General features: G+C 38.8%; 1 protein-coding gene across 2 annotated transcripts in view; it reads right to left on the bottom strand.

Annotated features, from left to right (window-relative positions):
• STAC (SH3 and cysteine rich domain) overlaps nucleotides 1–20939 on the bottom strand; it is a 72344-nt gene that overhangs the window by 38961 nt on the left and 12444 nt on the right. For both annotated transcript variants that reach the window (XM_068203521.1, XM_068203528.1), the window contains exon 2: nucleotides 9307–9583. In XM_068203521.1, coding sequence (XP_068059622.1) covers nucleotides 9307–9583 — 277 coding nt within the window. The remainder of the gene's footprint in view (nucleotides 1–9306; nucleotides 9584–20939) is intronic.

The following is a 20939-nucleotide window of genomic DNA, read 5'->3' as shown; positions in this document are numbered from 1 at the left end:
GAAGTTAGTGTAAGAAAAAATAAATAGGGTAAAATCTGTAATGTCATTGTTTCTTCAATAAAACCTGGTACCCAGATGCTCTCCACATTGGAATTTTTTACAGTGTAATAAACACTGCAAGACAGACAACATCTCGCCTCTGTAAACAGATGTTATAATCTGGAGAATTCATTACTTGGCACATATCAGTACTGGCCTAAAGCGCACCTACAGGTACACTTCCATGTGGCACCAATTACTATTTAAATGAGTAAGAAAAACTTCTGTCAAATGATGGACATAGACAACTCCCTGCATGTTATAAAGGAAATTATAATGAAATCACAATTTTCAACTACCTGCCATTTTTAACTGAGCATGTCTTCAGAATTAAAAGCATACTTCAGTGTACAAGATAAACTTTTGTCAAAGGGGAAAACAGCTCTGTATTGTGTATACTTGGAAAAATAAAATTTCAGCAGTTCAGAGAAGAGCATTGGTGAAGTTGTGGTAACTTGCATTCCTATTACCAAAGCAGAAAAACATGCAATGATCCATGTGACCAGCAAGGATCACTGCTCTCTGAGACATCCTTCTATATTAAGGACAGTAACAAGCAAATGTGGGTAGGCATTTTACTCTACATGATGGCCGTGTGCTATTTCTTGCAGAAGCATTTCTGTTAAGTGCCTCATTTCAAGATTTCTGCAACTCAGAGTAAGGTAAAGCTGCTAATAATTTTGCTTCTGGATAATGCTTTTGTCAGCTATTCAGCATTGTAATTATCCACATAACAGTCACACTCTGGTAGATAAGGACTCTAAAGAGAAAAATAATGTTTTTACAAGAAGGTCAGCTTGAAAGAAGATGCACTTAATTTGCTTATCTGTAAACACCCAATATCCCATGTGAGCTCTGGAAAAGTATATTGCAGGACATAAAAACCCCACTTGCATTCTGCTTCATCCCTTGGCCTTTAAAAAACCTTGACCTTCCCATTATATTCTTCACTAGAGCTGATATCAGGAGCAATGGTACCAGGATCCTACTGACTACTGAATATGGTGTTTGGTGATTTTAATGTATTTTTTGGTTAAAAATCACCATGGCTAACATAATACTAAAATATTAATTGTAGACGTTCTAGAAATGCTTATTGTTTTCCATCTAATTAAACAGCAAATGTTGGTCAACTTTTTTTGAAGTCTCTTTTGACTGAGGATTAACTGCAGTTTCATATTAATAGCAATTTCCCCCAAATTAAAGCGAGCTTGAAAATTATCTATTAACAAATGTGAAACATGTCTGATGCTGTTCAAGGACAAATTAGAATTTAAAATATATTTCCCCCCTCTTTTCTCAGCTAAGCAGTTCCTGATTATCCAATTTACTGATAACATTCTTGCCTCATCTCAGAGGAGGAAGCCCTCCCAGAGGATAAACAAACTAAGTATTTTCTTTTCAATATTTGCTTCAAAGCATGTTTAACTCTTTGTTAACAAAGAAAAGTAATGATTTGATGCAGAGATAATGTGTGGCTCCCTGTATCTTTTCTACAAATGTGGGACTGCATGAATTGGATACTTTTTGCCATGTTTATCAAAAATTAGGAGTAGAAGTAGATGGAGCACATCTATACTGCACATGCCATATGTGTTCCTACGTCTTTACTTCTGTTTATTCCCACTTTATTTATTTTAACGGACAAAATATCCACTGTTGGGAAATTTTGGAGAGTCCAGATGATATTACCTATACCTGACTGGTCTATAACTAACAGTTAAATGCATACTTTACAGTTTGGGTAAATCAGTGCTTCATATTTCCAGAAGGCTTTTGTTTGGCCCTGCTTACAGGGCTCCACTCAGAAGTGGGAAGGTCTATGCTTATGGAGACTTATTAACTCAAGGAAGAGATTGTAGGATAAGTTAGGTTCAATTTCAATCTAATAGGGTAAAATGATTATTTTACACCAATTTTTAGCAGATGTGTGTTAAAAAAATGCAATGTTTTTGTTTGCCCTAAACCTTAGCACAGCAGAGAGATATGACTTAAGCAAGTCTCACTCACATTGCCTCTCAAAAGTGCCAGAAGATTTACATGCCCAGAACCATTCTTTGTCGTCAACTGAAATGAAGAGTCCTAAATCCAGGAGTAAATTTAGTGGAGAGAAGGAGGAGGTAGAGAGAGCGATTGTAGATCATTTAGTAATATATGGGATGGCACCTGGTACCAGTTATTGAAAAGGTTACCCAATGGCACTTTTTCAATGAATCACAGAGTGACTGGGCTTGGAAATGACATCTGGAGATCATCTAGTCTAATCCCTTGCTGAATCAGGTTCTGCTAGAGCAAGTTGCACAGGATAATGGCCAGCCGGACAGCCTGATCCAGTGCTCTGTAACTCTCACAGTAAATAAGTTCTTCCTCATTTTCAGATGAATCTTCCTGTTTCAGACTGTACCTGTTGTCCCTTGTCCTCTCCCAGGGCACTGCTGAGCCTGGCTTCATCCTCTTGCAACCCCCATTTCAGGTACTTACAGATATTGATGAGATCCTCTCTCACTTGTCTTTACTCTAGGCTGAACAACCACAGCTCACTTAGTCTATCCCCTAAGTGAGGCGCTCCAGGCCCCCAGTCATTGCAGCTGTCCACTGGACCTGCTCCAGGAGCTCCATGTACCTCCTGCCCAGGGAGCCCAGAACTGGATGCAGCACTCCAGATGAAGCCTCACCAGGGCTGAGTAGAAGGGCAGAATCACCTCCCTCAGCCTGCTGGCAAAGCTCTTCCTAATGTACTCCAGGATATCATTGGCCTTCTTGGTCAAAGGACACTGCTGGCTCTTGGACAGCTTGTTGTCCAGTGGGACCCGCACAGATGGTTTCCAGCAGGTCAGCTCCCAGCCTGCATTGGTGCCTGGGATTATTCCTCCCCAGGTGCAGGACCCTTCATTTGTCTCTGTTGAATTTCTGGAGCTTCCCCTCCATATAACTCTCCAGGCTGTCCAGGTCTCACTGGATGCCAGCACAGGACTCTGGGGTATTGGACACTCCTCCCAGTTTTGTAATGTCTCAGTGAATTTGCTGAGGATGCATCTCTCCCTTCATCCAGGTCATGGATGAATGTGTTGCACAAGACTGGACCTGGTCCCAACCCCTGGGGAACATCACTAGCAATGAACTTCCATCTGGACTCTCTGTCTCTACCATTCAACCAGTTCTCAGTCCATATTAACGTCCACTCATGCAACACTTCCTGAGTTTGCCTACAGAGACGTTATGTGAGACAGTGTCAAAAGCCTTGCTGAAGTCAAGGTAGTCAATATCCAACACTCTCCCCTCATCTACCCCGCCAGTCATGCCATCATTGAAGGTTATCAGATTGGTCAGGCATGATTTTATGATTTTTCCTCACAAATGAAAAAAAAAAAAAAAGGATTCAGCTGCTTTTGAAAGTTTCTTTCAATAGGGAAACTCTTAATAATAAACAAAAGAAATTTATACTGTAGTAGTAATAGTGTCTTTGGAGAACAGACACTGTGGGAAGGCTTGGCTGTGACTATACAAGCCCTGCTCCAGGGGTATGTCCCCCTTGCTGGAAGCTCTTTACCCTTCTCTACAGGGGACAACTCTGTTCTGATGAAATGGCAACATTAATCTCTTCCCTCGAGGTCATCTGTGTTGGGAGATGCTAGAGAGACTAGTAAGAGTGGAGGGTAGGACTGAATTAATAACATTATTTTTTTCCTTTATCCTGCAAGATAAATAAAAATACCTTGTCTTGGTTTTGTTTTTTCCAAGATCTCTGTCCAAAGGGTCTTCCAAACTACCATAGTCTTGAAAAAGCCAGATACAGTCATGCTTCCAAGGGTACTTCTACTCTGTCTTGCTGCCAAAAAGTGGTGATCAATCTGTGACCATTAACTGCACCTTTGTCTACCTGGATAACACTGGATATAGACAGGTTTGGACCAAACCAGAATGCCTACTCCATGAAATGAGGCAGCAAGCTTAAAAAAAGTCAAGCATATTTTTTAGGAGAGAGCTGATCAGACTGGAGGCAGAAAGCACTGTGTCATAGTTCCTGTGAAATTTTTCTATATTTAATAAACATCCACATAAATTACAGTTATATAAACACTTCCTCTCACCATGGAGTTTTTCCAGTACTTATTAGTCCCAGTTACTGATAGTCTAAGAGAAGGAGTTCAAATGCAGGATCTAACAGAAAAAGGGAACCATAGCTTCAATGTAGACCTTTTTCTTCCTTTTATTTCTGTATTTGAAAAGCTTGGCCAATTTCTCGACTCTGACCCTAACTTTCTGGAGGATTTTACAATACAGCTTTGGGGATGAAAGTGGTTGAAAGTTCTAGCTGCCACAGCTGCACAGTGAAATAAAGAAATACAGGCTCCTTTTAAAAGATGAAGTGAGAAAGAATTATTCATGGTACTTTTTTGGCTGTCTGAACCTCCAGAATAACTGGCTAAACCAGAACAGACGGTGGTAGGAGTGAGTCAATTCTGAAGAGATAACACAATTTCACTGCTTATGCACTATTGATTAATAGACTGAAAGGAAGCTATGCTACTGCCATATTTTGGTTTTATCTTTTTTACTTCTTTATTTGTTTTCCACAGGTTTCTCTAACTGCAATCTGGTTAGTTCCCTGAGAAGATAGGTACTGAGTTATTTACCTCCAGAGCTGCAAAGGTCCAGAGAATCTGCATCCAAACCAGAAACCCAGTTGTCCTGAGAACACCTATAAATGCATATATATGTCATGCTACCAGGGGTGGCATGACCCAGAAGGACCTGGTTTTGGCTATTACTGGACCTTGCAGACCACAATTTTTTCTGGTCTTCCTGCAAGTTTGTTCCAGGCAAACATGCTTTAACAGGTATGCCAAAAAAAACCCTGGGTGTTTGATTAAAAATCTGTGCCATAGCTAAGCTTCAGAATGGAGTGAAACAGTTACATACACTTTGGAAACCCAAAGAAATATACAATAAAAACAAGGATATATTTCTTTAAAACACAGCTTTGAAAGATTGACTTTAAAGTAATGTATTTTTAAAAGCAAAGTGCCTTATTTTTTTTGCTGCATTACTTATATTAGACTTAGATGGGAATATATTTATTGCATGTAATATGCTTGGAATATGTGGAAAAAAAACATTTTTTCCATGTGAATCAGCACAGGAAATGATCTGCAAATGAGTAAAATGTTGAGAATTCTACAGATGAAGGTTTTTCTTAAAAAATACACAATGTTTTACAACTATAGAGTACTGACATCATGTTTTCTTCAACAGTGAATTGTCACAGAGATGATTGATGACACACCAGAGATTGAAGAAAAGCAAGAACTTGCTTCTGATCAGCATAGTTTAAGACCATAATCTGATGCAACATTAATTTAACAGTATCTATCTTTGCTGGTGCTAGGCAGTTTTGCCTCCCTTAATCTGCCATTGCCAAAGCTTACCACATTCTTGCTAATCACAGAAAATGGTAGATGACACAATGCAAACTTGGAGGTATCTGACTTGGTTTTCTTTTCACTGTGATATAAAATAAAAACCCCATAAAACCAGTGTCCCCTAAATGATGATCTAGTAATACATTCCACAAGACACTTTGATTTTCAAAATTTTCCCTTGTGGGGTTAGATATTAAAATAGTGATAAATACTACTACTAAAACTAGCAAATTAATAGTTTTCTAAGAGATATACTGTGAGAGGATGTTCAAGGGTGGATATGTTTAGGAAAATATGTAGCCCTCTGTGGAGCTGAAACCCCAGTCCTAAACCAACCAATGCCAAGCACTCACAGCAGCAAAACAGTGAGTGGGAGAAAGGAGTGCAGAGTCTGCTCCAACACACTATTGATTTGCTCTGAAATTATGTGAATTATTACAGTGGAATTCATTATTAGAAATGATGGTTTTATTGGAGAATTAGATACTGTAAGAAGGCCCCATTAATGTAAAATGGATTCTGCATGCACTCTTCAAAGCTCCCTCAAATGTGAAATTTCCTCCATTATTTCATTTGACAGAAAATTACTGCTTCTGTTTCAAATTTTTCTTCTGTTTACTGTGGTGGAGCTTGAGTCCCAGTCTAGCACAATTAATAGGAACACTCCAACTCCTGCCTCTAAAGTGTGGTATGAAGCACACTATTAATACTTCTTTTCTTTTTTGAAATCTCATCAATAAAAAGATTTTCTTTTGAATATGTTGCATTGTACTCTGGGATGCTTGAAAAACATTTGAAAGGGTAAATTTACTGATATATATATATACTGATTACACTGCATCTCAAAGGCAATATTTGGCTCATAGTGCCCAGGGATCAAAGAGAGATGATGCACTTTTTTTTTTTTTTTCTAGTAAGATAATGTTTCAAGTTCTTTAATTTTGCTGTGAAAAGTGCAGCACAGGGAACTTGCTGCCTCTGCTTCATGTGTCCCGCTCTCTCTGAAGCTACAGACGGATTCTGCCATGAGTGAGACTGAAGCAGTCACTGCACATTCATGCTGTGCACTGTTCATTACACTGCCATGTACCAGAGCTGCTTAGTTCATAGATCAGAGTGCCATTTAAGGTGAACCTGGAATCATTCGTGGTGGCAAAATTGAAACCATCTTAAGTCAAGACACAATTTTCCTGGAATCTTTCCTCCAGCCTTCAAAACATGTATCTGTCTTTGCCTTTATTCTCATCAATGAGGAATTTAAAGTCATAGACTCATTACTCTTAAATGTCACTGCCTGTGAAAAATGCAAATAGAGAGAACAAACTGGCTCCATGTATCAAGTAGTCAGAGTCCCTGAACAGAAATGAGGCTTTTTCAGTCTGTCCTTGGGAGCAGGCTTGACAGGGTTTCCTGAGAGCTGCCTGTTTTGCTTCTCTATTCCTATAACCCACAGTTGCACAACCTATATGGATTAATTGAATGGCAAACAGTTAACATTGAGATCTACCACACTGCTTAAAATACAATATAAAACCAGGCATGACTGCAGTAAGGATCAAAGAGAGAAGATGGCAGGAATAGATAAGATGTTTGTTTATGAAAATCAGGGCATCAATACTCTAACGCATCTTAAGGTAAAACTGTCAACATCTTCTCTGCCTTACCTCCAAGCAAAGATGAGCTGGAGGAGGTCAGAGCAATTCACCTGACTCAGACTGCTACCAGAGAAAATAGGTCACATTAGCTTCTTCAGCAATTATAAAAGGCTTTAGCTAATGAAGTGGCTAAAATACAAAACAGAAAAACAAAAGCCCTCAGCAGAGAGAACAGAAAAAAATTCAGAGAGCACAGGAGGTTAAAGCTGATGTTTTGAAGCTTAGAGCTGTGCTTCAGGACTTTCCTATTCCAGGCGGACACAGATTGCCCAGCAAAGGAGAAGGGCAGGAGTGTTTATGAACTGGATTTAGTCTCTTTAAAGTTTGCTGCCAGCAATAATCTGTCATGAGCAGCAGTATTTTGAAACACTACTGCTGAGTCATGGAGATTTGTGATGATATTTATCTCCATACAACTTCACAAGAAGCTGCCAGAAATTCAAGGAACTTATATTTGCAGTATATATTTGTGAAAATAAGCTCTGATAGAACATCCATCCACATTACTGAAGGCGACAAATTTTGGGCCTTTTCCCACATATAAAGTTATTTCAATTAACTACTTTTCCAGACTTCCTGTCAAATTCTGAACTTCTCTGATACTGATACTTTACTGCTTCTCTCTTTCATTTATTTTACCACTTCAAGTAGGAAGAAACCTTAAAAGACTGGAAAGTGACAGAAAAAAAAAAGTGATTAAAATTCCTTAGTTTCCTTGGATTCAGTACAGCTGTGGTGAAGTGAGAATATAAGTTAATTTATGGAAGCAAGATTGTCTTGCATCAATTTTAATGTTCTGTAGACAGCTGCCTTTTCCAAAGACCACAAATTCCTCGCAGAAGTGGGGAACACTGAGCACCCTCATTTGAAAAATGTTGATCAGTCCTATCAGCATCTTCCAAGAACTTACCATACTGTTACCTAAAAGGCAGTGACTTCCATGCCAAGGGACATAAGTTTCTGACAGTAAGTTATACAAACTGCAGACAATATTTTGTACTCAAAGACCTGTACCACTTCTACATGAAGCTAAATCATTAGCATGTTTAGCTCCTTGTCCTGCCTAAAAGCTTGGAAATTGTGTCAATCACTTTCACATAGGTAAATTGCCACTGAATTTACTCCTGCTCTACTGTGCTGGGACAAGTAGATGGCAAGTAAGCAGGAAGACCAAATCATGTGAACAACCTAGCCACGAGAACGTGAATTTCCAGGATCAGATTTTTGAATTACAACTCCTGCAGCTTCCCACTGTGGTGGCCATGCAGGTTCTACACCTCCAGGCATTTGCACTTTTCTCTTGACCTTTCCTTGCATAGCCCCATGGATGATCTGCATGAAGGCTGGCTTTTTAGGTCTTCACACTGCACTGAAAATTACCTTACAAGCAGCGCTTGGCAGGGAGGTCTTTTATGCACACTAAAGACAATAACAAAATTATCTCCTGTCTGTCAGTCAGTCAGTCCCTGGCCAGAACTTACATACTCATAGACAGCTCCGGAAAGTAGATAGGCCTATCTTTCAAAGGTTTAAATTTAGTGTGATGTTTTGTGCATAGGAGGGATCCATTAGAAGAATTCCAAGAAAGTCTGCAGTGTAAATTCGGCTGTTATATCTGGTTTTTGACCTGGTCTCCCAAAATATGCATCCTAGACAGCCAACACCCACACCCACACAAGCAGATAAGAGCCTACCACCCAGCAGATGCTACTTCTTGTCCCTTAAGTGACATGTGGGACAGCTGGGGGAGGTAGGTATGGTCACTGCAGTGAAAGGTAACTGGGGGCGATGCAGGGTGTGAGGGCAGACATGAGGAGGAAAAAAGTTAAAATTACTGCTGTGGAAAAGAATGAGGATAGTGGACACATTTACAATATGGATTTCTGCTGCTTCTAGTGTAGCATACAACTTGTGCTTGGTGCTCAGTATAACCTGAATGACAGAGGAGTTTGATTCCAACTGAATCCCTCACCTGTAATTTGTGATAACAGTATGTGCCTACAAAGTAAGACACCTATCGACAAATGTAGAACTTCTGTTAGCCTGTTACGGCAGATATGACATAAATCCAGAACCTCTCCTCATGAATGTTCTCAAGGAGACATCTGGGCTCACAGAAGTTAGAGAAAGGTCATCCTGCAAGTTCTAGCATGGACACACAATGAGAATTTAAATAAAATGTTTCTTACCAACAATCATATGGTTGCAGACATCACAGAAGGTTGGTTTTTTGAAGATGTGCTCCTGGAAGATGTGAGTCTTGCTGTTTTCTGGCAGCTGTTGGGCTCTGGTGGGTGAAGATGCCTGGCTCTCTGAGTTGGGGAGCTGCCCAGTGCTTGTGCTCACCTCAGGCATCAAGTCTACTTGCAGTTTCACATCACTATTAGTCCTCTGGAAGAAATTGTCTGCGCTTTTACTCCGCAAGCTTTTAGTCTTGAAGGAGAGGGATCGTTTCAGTTTCTGCAGCTGCAACAAATAAAGCAGTTATAATTACTATTTTTTTTTGACGCTAAAAGCAACTCAAGGCTTCTGGTTTTGGGGTGTGTTGTTGCTAAGCAAACCTGAGAGCTACTGTCAGACCTTAAACCACCTGAACAATAAAACTGACTTTAAAACTTAACCAGCAATTTCTGAGCAAAGAAAACAGATCCCAATCAGAAAACAATCTACCCTACATGTGTTTTCTGATGGACAATAAACGTGATAGTCCTAATGAATGCTTCTTTTGGTCTTTATTTGCAGGTACAACAGCAAAGAAGTATTGCTGAAAGTTGTAGGGATGGGAGAATTAACCTTAGTATTCAAGTACGAGGGAACTTAGAGCATTATTCATCCCCTAAGAGTACTTAACCAGTATGTAAACCATCACAGGAATAGCTGTTAAATGGTGGTACACAACAAGTGAATTCAGTAAATATATTTGATATACTTACATGCCTTTACTTTGGCAGAAACAAAGATTTAATGCATTTTATAGGATATATATTTTAGATTATATGCATTTGATTAGCTTTGACTAAGAAATTCTACTTTTATTAATTTTTTAAGGACAGAAATCTTAACAGCAGCAAAAGTGTAATTAGCTGGCCAATTGATAGTTAATGCTTTAATTTAATACTAGTTAACACACATACATATATGTTATTGTATGTTGTATTGTGTGCTGATTGTCAGACTGTCAAGCACCACAATAAGGCATTACTAAATTAGAGTTGTTAACTTGAACTCTTTATCTGTAAACACTCTTGTGCCATATCAGCCATCCTCTCATTTTTCATTCTCTTCCCCAATTTTGTATTGGGGAGAAGGCTGAGAAGGGTTCTGGCTGAGTCACTGAAATTATTAAGAAATTAGCCACACGAATTTGTGGGTTTGTCTGCTCCAACATCCCACAAAGAGAGGCCAGATAAAAGGAGAGCTAGCTCTGAGTCTGCTTTGTATTTGCTCTCTGTGAAGTGCAATAATTCTCTATCACCTTTCACTCAGCATTATTCAAACCACTGCAAAATAATTTCAATCACTGCTGCTATTCTCTGGGTGACCGTGATGTAACAACTGAAATTTTCCATGCTGCTCAGGCTGTCTGTGGTAACCAGAAGGAATGGTTTATATTAGAAACTGTTTATGTTAGAAGCAATGATTATTTGGAATCATAATTCAGGCTAATATAAAGGGAGGGAGTTTACATGCTTTCCCAAAAAAAGCATAGAACTGGTACGTCACACTGACTTAGCGGCCTCAGAATACTTGCTCTCCCTAGATTCTGTTCTTTATCCATCCATTTTCTTTATGATGTTGCTGACAGCACACTGTTGGAGAGGAGAGTCAAGACACTCTGGGGAAAGTCTCTCTTCCACCTTCAGAAGCAAGCAGCTTGTTCCTGGAGAAGGAGACACCAGCTTTCTACCCAGTGTTTCACACTAAAATCCCAGAGTCAAATAAATGGACAAGGAGCTGCTGTTGGCTCCAGTTAACAGGGTTTGGGTTTGTTACATGGAAGCAAACTGCATTCTACTTCCTGATCTGCTCCTTCACAATGGCTTTGGGAGTAGGGAGGCATCAGAACCTGGGGCACATCCCACATGCACCTCCCTCCACCCACAACTCACTCTGTGTTCAGTGGATGAGCCCTGGATCCCAAGGGAGGAAAGACCTATTTGCAAAAAAACTCTCAGTCTCTAGGGGAATGTGAAAATAAGAGCAATTAAGTAATTAAATGCCAACTATAAGGTAAGTGCAATTTATGATTTCTGATGCTCTTTCAGCTGAAGCCTAATCCATGGACTGATTGAGCCTAAAACTCACTGTAAACTGCACCATCAAAATGTGAGATCGTCCCTCTTCCTCTTGGATGTTAAGTTACTGGCTCTTGAAGTCACTGAGGTTAGTCAGTTCTGAGATTACTTCATCTCCCCAGTGTCAGCCAGGAACTCTGCAATAATTCACCTCCTTGCTCCTGAAACATTTCTCACTGAAGTCAGACCTAATTAGTGTAGCAAAACACAGAGAATTACAACACCACAAGGTGACTGAAATGGCATCCATTATTGATTTGCCATCCATTTCTACAGTGCCACGTGAAGCTAATTAAATTTCAAAATGCTGTTCCTGACGGAGAAGGAAACCTAAGCTGTGCAATACAGTATTTGTTTTATCATGAAACAACAGTCCTGCTAGTTTGGATAATGTATGCTGTATACTTTAAGAAGCTTTGCATTTACTATCCTTATCCCATTCTCCTGTGCACAGCCATTTACCAGTCGAGGTATCTACCAGCAGCTTTTCCTTCCCCAAGCAGAAAAGTCAAGTTTTCAAAAAAAGAATAGTCCAGCATTTAGGCTACACCTGCCCAAACTTATGGAAAAGCACTAAAGGGCATGAAACTGTGTGTATTCTGTGCATTCCCGCCCAGAATGCTCAGAGGACACATACCCAAGAACGAGTTGAGCAAGTTCCCGTCACATATTTGAGAGACACCTCTGCACAAGCTGATAGCCCTTTCTGAACTTCACTGAGAACCATCCTGGGTTCATGTGGTTAAATAATTCCCAGACAAGATGGGCATCCTTTTCATTAGCCAAAACACAGGTTTCATGCCCATTTACATTCAGACTGGAAGACACCTAAAAGTTTGGCTTCTGTTGCATACCTAAAACACCAGTGGAAATCTGGGACTATTACATCCCAAATAGGTTATATGTGTAGAGAAGTGACTCGGAGAAAATTAAGAATATTGGCAAAATTTAGCATTTTGCACAGCTAATTACAGAGTTCTACTGTTAAAAATACATCTCAGATCAGCAGGTTTTATGCCCTTCATGCGTAAGAGAGAATATACAGGGCCATAGAAGATTGGCACCAGGTTTTAAGATCAGATCCAACTTTCCTTTCTCATATTAGGCTCATGAGAGAATTTGAAATGGGACAATGGTATGTGATTGTTTACTTAGGAAAAGCTGGCCCAAGCAAGGGCAAGGGCTGGTTGTTGCACATATTGTATAAACTATAAAACCATAAAAGCTTAAGTAATTATTACACTGCAGTTGAGTAAGCATCACTTCCCTTATTTAAATATCACCATCTCCTCATTTTGAAATTTGCTGTGGATTATCCTCATTCTTTTATTGCCAGATTTCAAATGTAATTAAGTACAGGTAATATGTACTGTAATATGTCTGATTTTGGTCTGCTGTAAACGGAGTTAAAGCACTTGGGATGCCACAGATGCTGTAACATTTGCCTGAGGTGGGAATCAAATATTTCAATAGAGAGGAACGTATGCAAATTTTATTATTTACACTTTATTTCTGCAGAGTGAATGAGTCCAAAGTTAAACCTTACCAAGAAACATTACAGAACTTTGTGAAAAAACCCTGCAGCTAAGGTTGTTCTACACTCAATACTTCAACTTTTAAGTGAAAAATCATGTATTGAGACTGAAACAATCCCTAAACCAAGTACAAGAAGGCTTTAAGAAACATATTTGAAATAAATCTCCTAAGACTTTCACATTTTCTCCATTGTGAGCAAGGCTACAATTTAGCTTTCATTTAAATAAAAATAACATTCCCAATAGCACAGGAGATTTTCTAGACTTGTGGTAGCATCATGTGTCTTCACAATGTTGACACTTCAGAAACATGAGCCCTTGATATTAAAGCCAGGATGTTCCTGTGGTTTGAAATTAGAGTAAGGGAAAAATCTTTGTTTCTAGTTAAAAGCTTTTTATCAGTCACACAGATTTACAGTGACTGCACATACTAGCCCCACAGGCAAGGTAGAGATAAGTGCAATAGCTCAACCTCAGAGCTTGATTAATCTGTTTTTTTCTGTATCTTGCAGCACAATCTCAATTTTCCTCCAAGTCACTGAATGTTCAAGCTTCAAGGGATCAGGAAGCTCTGTTATCAGCACTCCTCCATTCCTAATTCCCCTATACTACAACTCTTTAGCTGCTGTAAGCAGAAAACAGAAGGCAGCAAAAGAACAGCTATTCAAATTCATTGCTAGTGTTAGCTACGTGTCACTGCTTTTGCTGTGAATGGGAATTGCACCTGCCCTCACTAGGACTTTATTTGATGTAATTGTTGGAACCACCCAATGCTTTTCTACAATTTTCTTTTAAGAAGTTCCCACGAAAATCGGAAAGATGCGATTTGAGCTGTTTCATAATCCCTAGCTTTGCAATTACAAAGACATGCATCCACCCTGCAGAGTACTTTATTCAGGCTACTAAGTGCTCCCTGATATCTAGGAACAATTTTCCCCTTGATTCTCCAGCTTGCCTACATTAGCAGTCAGCTCAGTAGAAGCGGATGGGAAGAACGAAGCAAGGACTGCTGAGCACCCAGCGTGAACACATCAGGTGATTTCCCAACAGCCTTGGTCTTGTTGCCCTCTCGGTCACTGCTAGCCATCCCTGCCAGCAGCAGAGGCTCCTGGGGAGTGTGAGGCCAATGGCGAGTTTGTTCTGTACATTTCCATTCTTAAACTATTTTCCAGGAGAAATGAATAAATGAGTCCCACTTATCAACCCTAATTCACTGACTCACCATATAACCAAGCCCTTATTTTCAGACATCAGCTGTTTGCTATATTGCTACCTGACTAGCAATAAGCAAAAAAAAAAAAAAAAACTGTTTGCTATTCTCTATCCCTTTCTTTACACTGGTGTAACAGTATTATTAGATTCACTACAAGTAATTTAGGGTATTAACAGAGCTGGAATGAGCCATCAAGCCAGTTTGAATCCTGCAAGTCTTATAAAATGTGGCTATTTTGTTTAGTATGCAGACCAAAAATGCTCTGTCAACAGATTTCACTCTGCTGTGAGAAAAACATCCACCTTCTGTAAGGAATCATTTTTTCTTCCTTGCAGCTTCTTAGAGTAAATTTCCAAATTATTTGACTCTCACATTGTTATAAAAGAATGACTTTAACACACATGGCTCAGATGATGTTGTGTAGATTTGCTAGAAAGAATGTCAGGTACAGGGACTATTACCAAAAGGGACTCAGACCAAAAGTAGTTCAAATAAGGGAGAGAACAAAGCCTTGATGAATGGCGTCTCCTCTACCTAGTACAGTCCATTTTCTGGGTCAAGGAACATTCAATTTGTATTAGCAACTCTCAGAACATACTTCAGTTGTTTACTTGCATTGTTGAAGGACTGGATGTTACCAGGGTGTAAGCTACCCTGGTGGCATTTCTGGGCTCCAGCTAGCTGTACTGATCTAGAGCCAACAGGGAGCCAGCTCAAACAGGAGTGCTTACTTTTTGTGAGCACAAAGGCTAATGATTTTCTTCTTAAAACTGAGAGATACAAAAGCAAGTGATTTTTGAGGACAGACAAGAGTGGGTTTTTTACAGATTTTGAGTTGAAAATGCTCTGCCTTGACATTTTAATGAGCAAAAATAAGATTATAACATGCCTAAAGGCAGTATGCAATTTCATAAACAATATGTGTGTTTGCCTGCTGATGAGAGGAGTACCATGTCTTATAACATTAACAAGATAAAAGGATATTTCTAATACTTAAGGGGCTGTATTGTTTATTGGCAAAGCACCCATGATAAAACTTGTAAACAAAGCTCATTTCTTTTCTACCATCTTCTTTCTAAATAATAAATAGTCAAAATACTCTGCTAGTACAATTAGGTAAACTGACTTCAATTGTAGATGATTTATACAGTCTGAGAATCTGGCCCTATCATGCAGATGTGTTTGCTCTAGCCAGCTCTCTTGGAAGCTGTATCCTTTTAATCCACTACAGACAAAGAGGGAGTGCTCATTATTGCAGAAACTGCTATGTATTATATTTGTGTATTTTCCTACCAGATTGCTTAGCTGTTGTTAGAACAAACATGTTAGTGATGTAAATAGTAAATAAGTCAAACTTTCTGCTTGAATATTGTCCTGAAATAGTCAAAGAGGAGACATTTTCCATAATACCTACCAATAATATTATTCATGATTCATTGGGTACCTTCAGCTACTCTGTTTGGCTCTCGCAGCTCTGATCATCGTCCTCAGATTCTCCTCCCCATCTTATATTATTTTTTAAATCTACTCATGGATTCTCAGACCTCTTTAGAATACAAACATTTCTAGACAGGGCCCTTTCTGTGATTTTGTTTCACACATAGAATCCTAACTTACAATGAAATGCTCTGATTGACATGACAGAGTGTAGCAGCAAAAATCCTTGAAACAGCCTCAGAGTTTGAAAGCATGAAATTTGAAGGGATGCCCAGGCGTCACTGTCCCCAAAAACGTCTCTGTGAATCCCATGTCCTCAGCCCTCTCCTGATGTACTACATCCTTGCCAGCTGTGCATTTGCATCTCTAGTTAGCAGACCTCTGAATTATCAAGAGGTCAGCCTGCACATGAAGCCAAACAGGCAGTTTGCTTAGCAGAGCTGTTAATTCTCTATGACTCTGGTTTGGTTTAAACCAAGCTAAAAATTCACCTGGTGCTCAACAATTGCTCCTGCACTTGATTTGAACTTATCCTACATTTCAATGTGTGTCATATTCTAATTCTTCAAAGAACCAGGACTGGCAAACATGTGAGGTAAACGTGAAATAAAGTACATGAAGTTTTAAGGCCTGAAAATATGAAAAGTCTCCTATGTGATCTGAATTCCTTTATATATCTTCAAATTCAGCGTCACATATGACAGAAAAAAGTAATGCAGTCCAGTGAGGGATAGATTTGAGGAAACACAATTTATTAATTGCATCAACTGACATCAAATCACAGGGAAATCCTTTTCTCTATTATGTTCAGAACTGTCTACTTAGTCCCAAGGCATAAAAAGGGTAGACACTCTATTAGATTTTCTGTAACTGTGACTTACCCTGAGCTCATGTTACCTTCCCTGCTAAATTATATTTTCATTGTAACTCCAAAAGATTCACAGCCATTTAAAAAGTTTAAAATAGTTTATAAAAAGGAGGAAGCATATGCAAAAGAAATACTTGTATGAATGAAAGTGAAGAAAAATGCAAGGCTCTCAAATTTTATATCGAACATAATTTTTGCTTTTGTGTTTTTGAACAGCTCTATTTTGATGCATTCCTTTGATTTCGTTTAACAAAGCTGTATTAGAAAGAGTAATCTAGAAAGAAAAGAGTGCATATTACATTATCTTAATGAGGTCTAGTCTCTATCAGTATTTCTTCAAACTTCCTAACAGGTTTGATTCAAGTTTATTTTTTGTGGGGAAAATGCTTGTAATAACCCTCAACCATGGTTTGCGTTCAGCCTGCTTCTAGCAGAGAATCTTTCTCAAATTTGCAGTATTTCAGGATAGCAAGTCACAGTATCTTCCAGAGAATATGTACTGTAGCTTTCCGAAGTTTGTAATCCAATTGACAAAAATCAGATTAACAGTCCCAAAAAAAGATCTACTGAGTTCACCATGTTGAGCTCACTGATCATCAGTTCTCCCTCCTTTGTCAACATGTGCATAAAACAAAACATTTTGCAAATAAAACTAAATAGCCCTTCAGTCAATATCAAATATTAGGGTTGCAAAATATTTTGTCTCTTTGATCTCCCCTGCTGCCTCACCTAACAAAAGACAGGCTGCTTCTCTCAGGAGCAAAGACTACAAATCCTGTAGCTATATCCAGGATTCTATTCTCCTGGCTGCTAAATAACTGTTTCCACATGGGTGGCACCAGCTGCAGGACATCCTTTATAATTCAGGTTACGAAAGGTGTTTGGTGCAGACCTTTATGTATCTCCCTTTCATAGTCTGACAATAGAACTGTCTCAAATTTTTCCTCCTGAAACCAAAATAAAAGCTCATAAAGAAAGCAAGAGATGGTTAGGAATAGTCCTTCCATAAAAAAAAAAAAAAAAATCAGCCTGTACTTTCAATTTCAAGACAGGTAGATGTTTACAACATCTTGTTTTGTACTTTGGGGTCTACCTCAGGCACCTGGTTGCTAAGCAGCCAGTCATCTCCATACTTTGTCTCTATCAGGATGTTGTTATCTCTTGCCTCTGGATGCAGAAGGCATTTGGACTGTTATCACTGAGGTCCCTTCTGGGAATCATATATTTTGCATCTCTTTTTGGACAGCTCTTTTCCATTTCACCTCTTAAATGGAACACTGATTCCCCTTTGGTCCTAATCCAGTCATTTATTAATCTTTGCTGTGGTGGATGCGGTACAATGAAATCTGGAGATTAAAAGGCTGGGTTTCAGAGAGATGTAAATCCAGGCAGCCCTGCTGAGGTGAAAGAAGCTACGCTGGTGACTACCTGCTGAGAGTCATCCAGATTGATAGTAATAGGACCTGAGTTTTGTTTCTTTTCCTTCTCATGAATAATCTTGAGCAAATGTGATTGCGAATGTAAGATTAATCATCCTTGACCGTATCTCATGTCTGTACCTCTATGAAATGTGTATTTCCCCTGTTGATCTTATGCCTCAGTATGACACCCTTGGACCTGAACAAAGAAAAGCCCAAAAGATAACAGCGTTCTGCTAAAAAATGCTGGGCTACCTACAGCAATAGTTTCCACTAATATGTTTTATCCATTTTATTTTCTTTCTTTTTTCTTTTATTTTTTGTTAACAGAGCTGTTTTATAATGTTTAAATTGGTAGTTTATCTCTTGAAGCAAATATGGAAATACATCTTGCAGAGAGGCTGATACTAACCGAGGGCAAATTAACATGAACACCACAACCCACATACTGAATTATCACATTTGTGTCATCTTAAAACAAAAAAGAATTCCGAGATCTGCTGGGAGTTGTTATAGTTAATACTCTGTCAGTGTTTCCACTCTTACTTCTGGGGTTCAAAACTTACAGTGTTAAAATTGCTTTGCAATGAAAACATGTAAGTGCTCAGCTTTACAACAAAATAATTGTCACTGGGCCAAATCTTAAAGGTCTTTGCTTACTGCTAACTCTCACTGACTTCAGTGAGCATGTACCCTGAGTAAAGGCTCAGGGTTTGGATGGGTTATTGGACGGATTTTTTTTTGTTGTTTGTATGTTTTGAAATAATACTTTTTTAAATGTTTTATACTGTGCATTAAAACTAAAGGATTTCTGCATGCAGCATGAAAAACCACCTGGCCACATTTGACATTCTGCTACCTGGCTGACTTTATTTGACTTTTCAATTCCCTCCTCTTTTTCTTAAACTGCTCTTTCTAAACTGTGCTGCTCCACAACCAAATATAGATAGATCCAGGCGACATTATGCTTCTCCTTCTTCTGTCCTTCCTAGACACTTGTATCAATTCATACTTTGTGTGAATATATTCTGTCCAATTCTTGCCTAGCTTCTGTGCTTTAACTTTGAGATGATCTTACTTTGGTTTTCAGTCAAAGAAAGAGCTAGAACACAATGCCAGAATTTGGGCGCTGTATGGCCTATTGGCTTAATAGAAGCCCACAGGACGATATTTTGTCTTGCAAAATCCCACAGGTTTCTTCACTCCTTTCTTTGCTGCCTGTTCACAAATAGGGATTCAGATCCAAATTTTGCAACTTGTTTTCATGTTTCCAATTTCAAACCCTTCTCTGTGAGAGATGGCATAGAAACTTATATCTTACAGAATATTAGCAGTGTTTGTTGGTTCCCTTACAATTTTTCTTTTTCATGGTCCCCTTCCTCTTCTTAAGCATAGTTTTGCAATCTGGTGGCAAATTTGCTGCCTTTTTATCTTCCTTTTGCCCCTACTGAAGGCTAACAATGTCTCATCATGTGAACACTTCTTCTTGCCAGCCCCTCAGGAAGCCAGGGCATTTGGCCACCCCAGCAGCACCAGCTCAGACTCCACAAGTCTAACAGGATCCATACAGTCACACCATCCTGGTGCACACTGCTGCCCTGAAACCACTCTGGCATGAAGTCCTGGATCTGGGGGCAGAGCTGATAACATTTGAGGAGCAAAGCTAGTTAATCCTCTGGGCTTCTCCATGCTTTACCTGGGTACCCACAGGGTGTCCTTCATCTCGTATTTTCAGCTCTTAAGTCCTATAGCAGCTACCATATACATAACAAATGCTGTGTCAACTAAAATTTTTTCTACCTTGATAACATTTTCTTTGTCATTTGTTCTGCATCCAGTTATCTTACTGTCCACCATGACAAATATGCTTATTTTCAGATCCATTGCAGATCTGGAATATTTTCCATTAAAATTCTTCTTAAAGTGCAACATAAAGTATGCATTTATTATCCCTTTAAACAAATCTACTCTAGTAGATCTCTAATTTTCTAAAAGCATTTCCAAAAAAATTTGGGAAAATTATGCTTGTAGTACCAGTTTCCAATGAATCTGTTACTGCTACAGAAAGTTTCCATCAAGCTCTGTCTTTTGCCTTTTTGTTATGATTTTTTAGTCATGCCAAGCAAAAACTGCATTCAATGTCCTACATAAAAGAATAGGCCAATCCTCCACATGGAAAATCTGTATAACTTGGAGATGATATTGTCATACAGATGACACACAGTTACTTGGCACTTCATGGAGACATTTGAAGGCCTAAACACCGCTTCAAAAAGTTGACAATGTAAACACGTATATTTGGAGATGTTAATTAGCAGGAGTTGTTAAGTATGAGATTTATGATCTATCTTTGACTCCTTTTGCTCAGGCTAATCCATTTCTTTTATATTTTTTCCTAAACCTCCAAGCTGTTGAACATATCTTCAGCCAGCTACTGTTTCAAGTTCAACCCTGCAAAACAAAACCATTTTATTTTTATCCTCACCAGCTGCACAATTTTCCTTCTCCAATTACCTCTGTCAAAATTTCAAGATTATAATGACTGAACTGTAAAAATGTGGTTTCATACTGAGATAGCTGGTTTTATGTAAAAAAATAGTTACATACAGGATATCATATGTAGAAAGGTAGAGAACTTATGACTATAACTCTTTCCAAAGAACTGCATTTTTTTTTCTATTAAGACTTTTTTTTAAAGTTCCTCAAAACTCTCTAAAGTTAAACTGTTGCTAATGAAATCTTGCACGTGAACTTCTAATAATTGTAATAATGTTTTGGGGAAAAAAAAGCCTGTAATACCTTATCAGGTGAACACACGATATTGTATTCACCTAATAAATGAAGTTTCCTAATTTTGCTGTTGTAAGAGAAAAGAGCTGTTGTCATTGATATAAGTTACCAATTATTTAATTTAATAAGAGTCACTGCTTTGATAGGAAAGTCAGGGATCTTGAACCAGTAAAACTGTAAAGCCTTGTCTGACAAAAATAATATCTGTAACTTCAAGAGGAACAGCATATTGCATGGGACTGCATGAGAAATCCAGGTAGGCAGGA

Source organism: Anomalospiza imberbis, chromosome 1 (assembly GCF_031753505.1).
Source record: "Anomalospiza imberbis isolate Cuckoo-Finch-1a 21T00152 chromosome 1, ASM3175350v1, whole genome shotgun sequence".
NCBI lineage: Eukaryota > Metazoa > Chordata > Aves > Passeriformes > Viduidae > Anomalospiza > Anomalospiza imberbis.
Note: the sequence above shows the minus strand (reverse complement) of the source record. Positions and strands in the feature narration are given on the sequence as shown.